The sequence below is a fragment of the Lepus europaeus genome, chromosome 1 (assembly GCF_033115175.1).
Source record: "Lepus europaeus isolate LE1 chromosome 1, mLepTim1.pri, whole genome shotgun sequence".
Classification (NCBI taxonomy): domain Eukaryota; kingdom Metazoa; phylum Chordata; class Mammalia; order Lagomorpha; family Leporidae; genus Lepus; species Lepus europaeus.
The window spans coordinates 115454604-115466764 of NC_084827.1; the positions used below are offsets into that span (position 1 = coordinate 115454604).

At 47.6% G+C, this 12161-nt stretch overlaps 1 protein-coding gene across 1 annotated transcript in view; it reads left to right on the forward strand.

The window, feature by feature from the left end:
* Window positions 1–2084: 2084 nt before the first annotated feature.
* PDK1 (pyruvate dehydrogenase kinase 1) overlaps window positions 2085–12161 on the forward strand; it is a 39919-nt gene continuing 29842 nt past the window's right edge. The window contains exons 1-5 of the mRNA XM_062187805.1: window positions 2085–2286; window positions 4648–4789; window positions 7089–7160; window positions 11152–11336; window positions 11626–11715. Of these exons, the coding sequence (XP_062043789.1) occupies window positions 2085–2286; window positions 4648–4789; window positions 7089–7160; window positions 11152–11336; window positions 11626–11715 (691 nt within the window). The remainder of the gene's footprint in view (window positions 2287–4647; window positions 4790–7088; window positions 7161–11151; window positions 11337–11625; window positions 11716–12161) is intronic.

Here is a 12161-nt window from a genome sequence, read left to right on the forward strand (position 1 = left end):
AACAAGACTTGCTTCAGCAACCTCCCCTCCGTGACCAGTAACAGAGCTGAAACATAAATGAATTTGGTGTTTTGTTTTGGGTCCCATCCCCAAGATATTTTATTCAAACAAATCTGAAACGTGAAACGCCTCTGTCTCAAGTTTTGGAACAAAGTCAACCTGTATATATAAATTAATTCAGTTGATCAATTTCAAGCACACGGTAAAGAAATTTTGTTATCACTAAAGCACACAAGCACTGGGGTGGATATAGAGGGAAGCAGCGGTGCAGTCTTATCTGTGGCCCATGTTAGGCTCTAGCCCCCTCTGCCTTTGCTAGAAGGCTAGAGGACCAGATGGCTCAACCACAGGTGTCAGTGTCAGTGTCAGCTCCACCTCCACCCAATGGGATTCGCTGCTCCTACTTCCCTGACCGTCTGGGAAAAGGTTTAACAGGACCTTTTCTCCAAACACACACTCTCTCTCATAGGCTCTTACTCTGCCCACCCCAACCCCTGCCCTTCGGGCATCCCCCACCCCACAATAAACCTTTCCTCTAACTCCAGTGTTTGGTGTGTTTTGCGACAGCCTTACAGAGAAGAGACAAGAAGTGGCTTTTAGTGTTAACTACAACCTTTGTGGCTCTATGGATGAAACCAGTGGCACACAAGAGCTAGTCCTGTTGTTGTGAGAAACCTGGAGAGGATGAGTCCGAGTTTGTGTCCTGGTGTAGATGTCCATATATGAGACCGGACACAACAGTGAGAGTAGAAATTTTACTTAAGAAAAAGAGAAAAGCGAACAGTGAGGGTGAGAGACCAAGCCGCTGAGATCTGCAGTCTAAGGGGATTTGTCCTTACCTTAACACATTGTCTCCAAGGCCCAGGCAGCCTTTTTTTTTTTTTAAGATATATTTTTTGAAAGTCAGTATTACACACAGAGGGAAGGAAAGGCAGAGAGATGTCTTCCATCCACCAGTTCACTCAATTGGCTGCAACGCCCAGAGCTGTGTCGATCCGAAGCCAGGAGCCAGGAGCTTCTAATCCAGGTCTCCCACGTAAGGTGCAGGGGCCCAAAGACTTGGGTCATCTTCTACTGCTTTCCCAGGCCATAGCAGAGAGCTGGATCAGAAGAGGAGCAGCTGGGACTAGAACTGGCGGCCACATGGGATGCCAGCACTACAGGTGGTGGTTTTACTTGCTACTACAGAGGCAGTCTTAATGGAGTCTTTTCTAGCTTGTTTTCAGGTAAACCTAGATCTTGTCGTCATTGGTAAGTATTAGCAGGGGCTTCCACCCTGTTCTGCTTATTGTTGGCTTTAGTCTGGCGCTCCCTCATCACGTTCACAACTTAGAACCCGCACAGAGTGCAGCAGGCCAGCTGGGACCCTAAGACAGAGATGAGGGCAGCGGCAGGTGGACAGGCATTCTACATGCCCCCAGGCTGCCGACCAGTCCAGAAATGGCCGCAGAGAACGCTTCAGGCTGGGCTGCCAACTCGGCCCCGGGCCGGCAGTCCTGGGACACCACGTGGGGCCCCACCCGCGGCGCTCACCACCCGAGCCTCAGTTTCTTCACCTGTGCAATGTGGGGAGACGGGAGCGCTTCCGGAACGCGCTCGCAGAAGGCCCCCGCCGTGGGCCCCCTCCAGACTTTCGGTTGAGGCTGTGAGGGGAGAGGAAGAAGGAAGGTGTGGCTTGTTACAAAAGGGCGTGGGAATGGGGCGCATCGTCCCGCGGGCCCCGCGACAGGGCGCCGGGCGCCCACGGCCATCCGCAGGGCTCCCCGCGCCTAGCGGCGGGTGCGGCCCTGTTGTCCACATCGCTCGAGGGCGGCCCCGGCGCGCGTCCCGCCTCGAGGGGAGGGGGCGGGGCCTCGGCCGAGACGCACGCGCACGCGCCGGCTCCGTCCCTGACCCCGCCTCCTTTCCCCTCTGGGCCCCGCCCAGCGGCGCGGGGGGCCGGCCTCCGGCGAGGGGGGCGGCGGCCGCGGCGGTGACAGCCGCTCCCCGCCCCCGCGGCCCGCCACGTCCCTCACGTACCGCCCGGCTGAGGCGCCGAGCGGCGACCTGGCGCCGGGGCTCCGGCTCCTCCAGCGGGGCTCGGCATGAGGCTGGCGCGGCTGCTGCGCGGAGCCGCCGCGGCCGGCTCGGGCCCGGGGCTGCGCGCCGCCGGCCCCCGCGACCGCCGCAGCCTCGCCTCGGACTCCGGCTCCGGCCCGGCGTCGGAGAGCGGCGTTCCGGGCCAGGTGGACTTCTACGCGCGCTTCTCGCCGTCCCCGCTCTCCATGAAGCAGTTCCTGGACTTCGGTGAGAGCGGCGCGGGCCTCAGGCCTTTGTGCGCGGCCCGGGCTGGGGGCTGGGGTCGCCGTCGCCCCCGGAGCGCCCTCTCGTCCCTAACGTCTCCCCGCTCGGCGCCTTGGGTGCTTCCTTCCTCCCTCGCGGGGGCCGCTCTCACGGCCCGGGTGAATGGGGCGTGGGGCTTTTCACTCCGTGCTGGAAAACAAACCCGCCGGGCCGCGGGCGGAATGCCGCCCCGCCTGCCGGCGCACGTGTGCTGCGCGCCCGGGGCCGGCTCCCTTCGGAGCTGCTCAGGTGAGAGCCGCGGCGTAGACGCCTCCGGAAATTGCCTTCGGATTCCGCCGAGAAACGCGCCACTTGCCCATGATGATTGCACAGGACTTGGCAAGGGAAAGCAAGTTAGAGCCGGCCCCGTGTTTTCTTGGAATGTTTTCCTGGCCGGTGGGTAACGGGTGCTGCCACCGACCAGGGTTTCCTCCGCCGCAGACGGGTCTTGAGCGCGTGTAAATTACATCGGTGCCAGGTGCAGTGGAGTTGGCCGCGTGCACGCTGGTTTTCTCGAGGTGCGTGGCAGATTGCAGAAGGAACTGCGGATGGGGCGTTTCGCTTCGACTTCTAGCACGGAGTGAGAGGGTACAGGGGAGGACAGGTATCAGCTCTGTTAATAAAGTTTGAGTAGAGAATCTTCTGCGCTAGGGGTGCTACCAGGTCACCAGCATCGTTAGTGGACTGCAAAGATACCGACATCGCTGGCGACTTGATCTAAAAATTGGTTTCCAGTGGCAAACTTTTTTTTTTTTTGGCTCGCAACCTTCCGTTTTTGTTTTTCCTAGGATGATGAAAGGGTGAACTTGACCTTGTTCGAAAGTATGCCATTTAAACTTTCACAAGACTATGTTGTCCTTTAATGCTAGTATGTCCTTTAATGTCCTTTAGTGCTGATTCCTACTAGTGACAATCTTAATTTTGCTAAGGTTGTCTCTGCTAAAGCAGTAACGTTAATCCGAGTTTTTAGCTTACTTTTTTTTTTTTTTTTAAAGATTTATTTATTTGATGAGAGATCTTCCATCCTCTGGTTCACTGCCCAGATGGCCCCAACAACCGGGACTGGGCCAAGCAGGAGCCAGGTTCTTCTTCCGGGTTCCCCAAGTGGATGTAGGGATGCCCCTAGACTTGGACCATTCTCTATTGCTTTCCCAGGCACATTAGCAGGAGACTGGATTGGAAGTGGAGCAGCTGGGACTCTTAATTGGTGCCCATAGGGGATGCTGGTGTGCAGAGGTGCCCATAGGGGATGCTAGTGCGCAGAGCGGGGCTTAACCTACTGTGCCACAGCGCCAGCCCCTAACTTTATTTTACAAAGCTTATTTGGCAGGCAAGCAGGCAGGCATGCTGCAGAAAAGCTCCCGTCCACTGGTTCATTTCTCCAATGCTTGTAACAGCAGAGACTAGGGCAGGCTAGAGCAGGGAGTGAGGTTCTCAATCCAGGTCTCCCTAGCAGGAACTCAATTACTTGAGCTACTGCTCTTGCCTCCCAGATCTGTATTAATAAGAAGCCGGAGTCAGGAGCTGGGGCCAGTGTGAAGCCCAGCCATTCTGACATGGGATGCTGTTGTCTTAACGGCCTGGTTAGACACCCTCTTGTTTAGTTTAGCTTTAGACTAAATGGAGCTGCTTGCCAAAGGACATTATCTGACTTTTCTGCTTAGGGTCCTGATACGGAAGGGTAGAAAGCGGCAGGTGGCTTTCAGGAATCTGTCAGTTGTATGGGACCTGCTTGAAGAGGATTGCTGAGCAGGTGTTTGTGTTTATTTTTTAATGCCTGAGAGCCCTCCTTGCGCTTAATTGTTGCTGCTGGTAATTAGTATTAGTGCTTCTACCTGGACTCAACCTTGCCATCCCAGGTAAAAGTTTCCCAGTTTCTTGGATAAGTCTTCACACTTTCTAGAGTTAGGGGACAGATTTTCTAAATGATAGCAGCAATAGAGTGAATAGGGTAGGATAGGCTTGTCAGGTTCTACTGTTGGATGCTGAGCCTGACTCAGACATGGCTCTGGTTACCTTAGTTGTAAGAGGATCTTGGATGTTGCATTACAGTAATGATGCAGCAAAGGGAGATAGCAAAGTACTTTAATTGTAGAGAGCCATTTAATTGAAGTGGCAGGAACTGGAAGGTTATTCTGGGGTGTGATAGCCCTAAAGGCTAGTTATCCCATCCTTCGCCTGCCTCAAGCACGGGATATCTTCACCTCCAGGGCCCTTCCCAGCACTGGGGTGATTGAGAACTCTTGTGTTTCCCTCTTTCTCTCTGCTGCCTGACTTCTGCCTATGGCTTTTACTTACTGCTTTCCCTGTGGCCTTCGGTTGCAGGATCGGTGAATGCTTGCGAAAAGACCTCGTTTATGTTTCTGCGGCAGGAGCTGCCTGTTAGATTGGCAAATATAATGAAAGAAATAAGTCTCCTTCCAGATAATCTTCTCAGGACGCCATCTGTTCAGTTGGTGCAAAGCTGGTAAGGTTCCCATGTTGTGTTTGCGATGTCCGTGGAGTTGAGAGTTTTACTCAGTGTTAAAGTAAATGCTTTCTTACTCTTCAGGGGAATCTTAAGGTAATAGCGATATTTCTCTTCCTTTCTTCTTCTTTTTGGTGAATCTGGGTTTGCCTTCTGAATCCAACCGGAGCTGTGCAGAAACACAGACAAGAGCTCTAAGATTTGTGTTATAATATCTGCAGGGATATTGTAAGAGGAATACCTACCATCTGTGAGTGGCTGGGTATTTATACACATTACCTTTCATCTCTTTAACCACCCTGCATCCTAGATATTTTTAAATTCCATTTTGCATATAAGTAAACTGAGGCACAGAAAGTAATAGATGTGGAATTCAAACCCAGATTTGTATCTACTAAACCATGAGTGGTCAGAATGATGAAATACATTAACACGTGTATCTTTTATAAACTGAATTTACTTTATTAAAGTAGATCTTTTTGGACATCACAAAAGTTAAAGTTTATTCTTCCATTTAAAGACAGAAGTTACTGGAATCATTAACTAATTTCTCTCCCTAAAATAACACTAGGAGTTGTTAAGGGTATATGCTCATGTGACAATTGATTTACAGCCTTTGCTGTTAATAGTACTAATTTTAAAAGTATACTTGTAAGCACTACATGTTTCAAATGAGAGATGACCAGAGGTACATCGTACATTGACAGATGTAGCTGCAAGATACTTCCCAATTATAATTTGTGGAGTTCCTCATTTTGCTGTCTGCAATAAAGTTTGTGGGGGAAGCATAAGCAAAAGTAGTGTGACCACTCTATATGATAATCAAATGCTCTCTAGGCCAAGTATGGAGAAGTTGAAAAGGCGGTTTAAGAGGCATTGGTTAGACATTGTGATGGAATATAAATAAAAATTTTCAAAGAAATTGCTTTTCTGTTTTTTAAAAATTTTCATTAAAAATGGAAATTGTTGCTTTTTGAATGGTCTGGTCTGTGCCTTGCACATTGAAGATACTCACATATCTGTTGAGTAAAGAGCATAGTTTTTCCTGCCAAGGAAGAGAAAATTAAGGGTGAGAGTGGCCCAGCAGCTGTCTGAATCACTTGACCTGGAATGCAGGGAGGCACAGGCTGGTCAGGAACAGCTTGCCAAACCAACCTATGGATTTAAGATTTAGAAATGCTCACTGCCCCTGGACGCCTGCTAACTGGGCGCGGTCACAGATAAAGAGCTTTCCAGCAAGCCAAGCAGATCTTACACTGTTGAAAAAGGTACTTGAATCCTCCTGAGCTATTTTTAGCTCTGATTCTGCAGTACCATTGTACTTGGCTACATGACCTTGAAAGTCAAGTGGCCTTCCTCATTTTGCTTATTCCTAGAAGCGTGCTTTGTTACCTTGACTTGTTAGGTACATTAAAAACTTCCTTTTTTGTTCATTTCTGTTTAAAAGAAGTATTTGGGCCAGCGCTGCGGCTCAATACGCTAATCCTCCACCTAGCGGCGCTGGCACACAGGGTTCTAGTCCCGGTCGGGGCACCCATCCTGTCCCGGTTGCCCCTCTTCCAGGCCAGCTCTCTGCAATGGCCCGGGAGTGCAGTGGAGGATGGCCCAAGTGCTTGGGCCCTGCACCCCATGGGAGACCAGGAGAAGCACCTGGCTCCTGCCATCGGATCAGCGCGGTGCGCCAACCGCGGCGGCCATTGGAGGGTGAACCAACGGCAAAAGGAAGACCTTTCTCTGTCTCTCACTGTCCACTCTGCCTGTCAAAAAATAAAAATAAAAAAAAATTAAAAGAAGTATTTGGTAGATTATAGGCTTTCAACAAATATTTGTTGCCTGACCATAACTGTCTGAAATTCAGATTTTAAAGCACAGGCATTTAAGTTATACTCTTAGAGTAAGGTAGGCTGGCCTGCTTGTTTTATGGCATCTCGTCTGCTCTAGATCCTATAATTATTGGTGACAGATTCAAGTCTTATGATAATCAGTATTTATACTATAATGTACAGTGGAGCTTAAAAAATTTAAAACTGTTTTGGGGTATGGAACTTAAAAAGGAGTAGGAAATCTTAAAATTCTTATCAAATTTAACCTAAGCTTTAAGGGGAAAGTGTACTTTCTACCACTTTGTGCCTAGTACTTTGCTCAAACATGAAGAGTATAAAAATCCTACTTCAAACATTTATAGCAGTACTGTAAATGAAAAATTTATAAAATGGATAAAGTAACTCTTGAACTAATTTTTACCACACTGATTTTTCAGAATGTAGAAGAAAACATGGGCTCTTGATTTGCATTTTAGGTACATCCAGAGCCTTCAGGAGCTTCTTGATTTTAAGGACAAAAGCGCTGAAGATGCAAAAGCTGTTTATGAGTAAGTATACTATATTGACCCTGTTCTGAACACAACTTTATGCTCTTACCTGTTAACACATTGTTTAGACTGTCTTTAAAGGGGATGACAACAAAAATTTATTTTCATCTCGTTTGAAAGAGGGACATAGAGTGAGATAGCAAGAGAAACAGATCTGCCATCTGCTGTTTCATTTCCCAAATGCCCTAAACATCCAGGGCTGGCCCAGACAGAAGCTGGGAGCCAAAACCTGTGTCTCCCATCTAAGTGGCAGGGACCGAAGTTCTGAGCTGTCACCTGCTGCCTCCTAGGATGTGTGGAGTTCCAGGCTCCTGGCTTTGACTTGACCTAGCTCCTGCCATTGTGATCATATGGGGAGTGAATCAGTGGATGGAAGATCTCATCTCCTTGTCACTTTCCTTTCAAAAAAAAATTTTTTTTAAGTCAACATTAGAAGGACTGGTGTTGTGGTATAGCGTGTTAAGCTGCCACTTAGACCAGCATCTTGTATTGAAGTGCTGCTTACTTCCCAGCTGTTTTGCTTCCATCCAGCTTTTCGCTCATGTGCTTGAAGCAGCAGAGGATGGCCAGGTACCTGAGGCCCTGCCATCCACTTGGGAGACCCAGATGGAGTTCTAGCTCCTGACTTCAGCCTGGCTCAGACAGTTGGAGCCATTTGAGGAGAAAATCAGTGGATGAAAGGTCTTTCTCTCTCTCTTGGTCTCTCCCTCTTTCTGTCACTCTGCCTTTTCAATTTAATAAATCTTTTTGAATATGTAAACATTAGAACCTCCTGAAAACATTCATGAAGTGAATCTAGAAAATAAATGGTTAGTCAAGCAGAATAATAGCTTTTTTTTTTTTTTTAAAGATCTATTTATTTCTTTGAAAGGCAGAGTAACAGAGAGAGAGAGGTCTTGTATCTGCTGATTCACACCCAGATGGCAGCTGCACTGATGAAACCAGGAACCAGGAACCAGGAGCTTCTTCCGGGTGTCCCACGTGGGTGCAGGAGCCCAAGGACTTGGGCCATATTCTGTTACTTTCCTAGGCCACAGCAGAGAGCTAGATCAGAAGTGGAGCAGCTGGGGCTCGAACTGGAGCCCGTATAGGATGTGGCACTGCAGGTGATGGCCTTACCTCGCTATGCCACAACACAGGTCCTAGAATAATACTTTTTTTTAAAAAAAGATTTATTTATTTGAAAGGCAAAGTTAGAGAGGGAAACAGAAAGAGATCGTGAGAGAGAAAGAGAGAGAAACAGACACAGAGAGATTGTCCATGTGCTGGTCTACTCCCCAAAGGCCACAACAGCTGAGACTCGGCCAGGCCAAAGCCAAGAGCCTGGAACTCCATCTGGGTCTCCCATGTGGGTGGCAGGTGCTCAGACACTCTAGTCATTTTCTCCTGCTTTCCCAGATACATTAGGAGGGAGCTGAATCAGAAGTGGAGCAGCTAAGACTTGAACTGGAATAACCCACTGCCCCCTAGCCAGCCACTGCTTTTGTTTAAAAGAGATGAAATAAACAGAAGTAATGAGAATATTGAGTTGCATAATTTTTTAAATGGTGGTACAAGAAAAATGCATACCCAGAAGAACATCCTTTTTTTTTTTTTTTTTTTTTTAAGATTTATTTATTTTTTTATTTGGAAAGCAGAGTTACAGAGAGGCAGAGAAAGTCTTTCATTCATTGGTTCACTCCCCAAATGGCCACAATGGCTGGAGCTGGGCTGATCTGAAGCCAAGAACCAGGAGCTTCTTCTGGGTCTCCTGCAAGGGTGCAGGGGTCCAAGCACTTGGGCCATCTTCTGCTGCTTTTCCAGGCACATTAGCAGGGAGCTGGATTGGAAGTGGAGCAGCCAGGACTCCAACCGGTGCCTATATGGCATGCCAGCACTGTAGGTGGTGGCTTTACCTGCTATGCCATAACACCGGCCCTACATATTGCTTTTGAAGAGTTTTGTTGTTTGGGTTTTGGTGTAATAATTAGGTTTTTTTTTTTAATTAAAAGATATATTTTATTTATTTGTAAGCCGGAGTTACATGGAGAGCGAAGGAGAGGCAAAGATAGAGGTCTTCCATCTGCTGGCTCACTCTTCAGATGGCCACAACGGCCAGAGCTGGGCTGATCTGAAGCCAGGAGCTTCTTCCAGGTCTCCCATGTGGGTGCAGGGGCCCAAGGACTCGGGCCATCTTCTACTGCTTTCCTAGGTCATAGCAGAGAGCTGGATCAGAAGAGGAGCAGCCGGGACTAGAACCAGAGCCCATATGGGATGCCGGCGCTTCAGACCAGGGCTTTAACCCGCTATGCCACAGTGCCGGCCCCAACAATTAGGTTTTGAAACTAATAACAAACTAAATTCCAGAAGTGTTTGGAGCATTGATTACATTGGGGTTAGTTAGTACTCAAGATGATGACTTTGGAGAGGAGTGTGAAGTCTGATGAACGTGTTGGGAAAATGGTTTTGTTTCTTCATGATGAAGACTCCCCCCCTTCCTTGTTTAGTTGTTGAAATTAATCATGCGTTGTCTCCTAAGTGATAGAAAAGGGAAGGATGGATGATTTGAAAGTTTTTCATTTGATGCCAGTCTGCTTTTCCTCTTCCATTTTGTGAACTTAGAGGATGAATAGAAATAGAATTCTGGCCGGCGCCGCGGCTCACTAGGCTAATCCTCCGCCTTGCGGCGCCGGCACACCGGGTTCTAGTCCCGGTCGGGGCACCGATCCTATCCCGGTTGCCCCTCTTCCAGGCCAGCTCTCTGCTGTGGCTAGGGAGTGCAGTGGAGGATGGCCCAAGTCCTTGGGTCCTGCACCCCATCGGAGACCAGGATAAGCCCCTGGCTCCTGCCATCGGAACAGCGCGGTGCGCCGGCCGCAGCGCGCTACCGCGGCGGCCATTGGAGGGTGAACCAACGGCAAAAGGAAGACCTTTCTCTCTGTCTCTCTCTCTCACTGTCCACTCTGCCTGTCAAAAAAAAAAAAAAAAAAAAAAAAAAAAAAAAAAAAAAGAAATGAGGGAAATTAAAAAAAAAAAAAAAGAAATAGAATTCTTTTCTAAAATTCTATTCTGCACGGTGCTTTCTGTCTTTGAACCCTGGGGAATGGTTCCCCACAGACACTCTTTATTGGCTCATTCATCGTGATTCCTTATAGAGTGGGTGTTCCCTGGAAGCAGGTTCCCTGTCTTCTCTTATGCAGGGTGGCCCTGGAACACCACCCTCATCGAGAGCACATGTGGCCTTCCTTGATACTGTTGAAGAAATCACTTCACAGTTTTATGGCAGCCTTCCTCTTAAGAGTCCAAGAATTAAATTTCAAAAGTTATATTTTCAAGGTATTTTTTTTTTAATTTTTTTTTTTTTTTGACAGGCAGAGTGGATAGTGAGAGAGAGAGACAGAGAGAAAGGTCTTCCTTTTGCCGTTGGTTCACCCTCCAATGGCCGCTGCGGTTGGCGCGCTGCGGTCGGCACACCGTGCTGATCCGATGGCAGGAGCCAGGGGCTTATCCTGGTCTCCCATGGGGTGCAGGGCCCAAGGACTTGGGCCATCCTCCACTGCACTCCCTGGCCACAGCAGAGAGCTGGCCTGGGCACACCGTGCTGATCCGATGGCAGGAGCCAGGGGCTTATCCTGGTCTCCCATGGGGTGCAGGGCCCAAGGACTTGGGCCATCCTCCACTGCACTCCCTGGCCACAGCAGAGAGCTGGCCTGGAAGAGGGGCAACCGGGACAGAATCCGGTGCCCCGACCGGGACTAGAACCTGGTGTGCCGGCGCCGCAAGGCGGAGGATTAGCCTAGTGAGCCGCGGTGCCAGCTTATTTTCAAGGTAGTTTTACCCTCATGGATTTGGTATATTTTCTGATCTGAAATTTATAATGTAGAAAAGTGCACTGATGTTCCTTTGATTGGAATTTCTTGTTAGGGATTTCTTTTCTGGTATAGTTGTTTCAACTTACATTAAAGTATTTATTTCTAAGTGTTTGGCTGTTTTGACAGAAGGGTTTGCTTAGCTTTACAGATACTGTGATCCGGATCAGGAACCGCCACAATGATGTCATTCCCACAATGGCTCAGGGAGTGATTGAATACAAGGAGAGCTTCGGGGTGGATCCTGTCACCAGCCAGAATGTTCAGTACTTCTTGGATCGATTCTACATGAGTCGCATTTCAATTAGAATGTTGCTCAATCAGCACTGTAAGTGTCCAGAAGTCAAGAGAAGAAGACACATAAAATGTGCTGGTGTACTTTAAATTTATTTAGAAAACTTTCTCTTAGAGAGAACATTTAGTTTTACTCTTTTGCTTGTTATGAAAAGTAAGTAGACTGCCATACAAAGGGGATGTTTTAATTGAATGTAAAATACTATGTTTTTAATATAGGAAATATTTGCTTCATTAGCTGGTACCCTTTAGAGAAACAATATTCAAATCTGGAAAAGGGTATTAACTTATTTTGTTTGTTTTCTGTTTTTATTTTTTGTTAGCCTTATTGTTTGGTGGGAAAGGAAGTCCATCTCATCGAAAACACATTGGAAGCATAAATCCAAACTGCAATGTAGTTGAAGTTATTAAAGGTAAATACATTTCTCCTTCAAAATGTATGCAAAACTCAAAGCTGTTGAGTGTATTTCTTGCTATTAAGACAATACTGTTTGTATCATGTTACAAAATGTTAGAAGCAAGTATATGGATTCAAAAATAACTTCATAACATTAATTGTGCATTATGTATAGGATGAATATTTTGTCAGTACAATTCTTTGTTAGGGAATATTTTATGATACTGTAGGGCATCTGTTTAACTTCAAAACATCCCTGCACTCCACCTTTTTGTGTTTTAGTATTTTTTCCTATGATTTATGTTTTATGTTGTTTACAGTTTATTTACTTATTTGAAAGGCAGAGTGACAGGGAGAGACAAGAGACAGAGATAGAGCCATCTTCCATCCACTTGTTTGCTCACCAAATGCCTGCAACAATGAGAGCTGAACCAGACCAAAACTAGGGGCTAAGAACTCCAT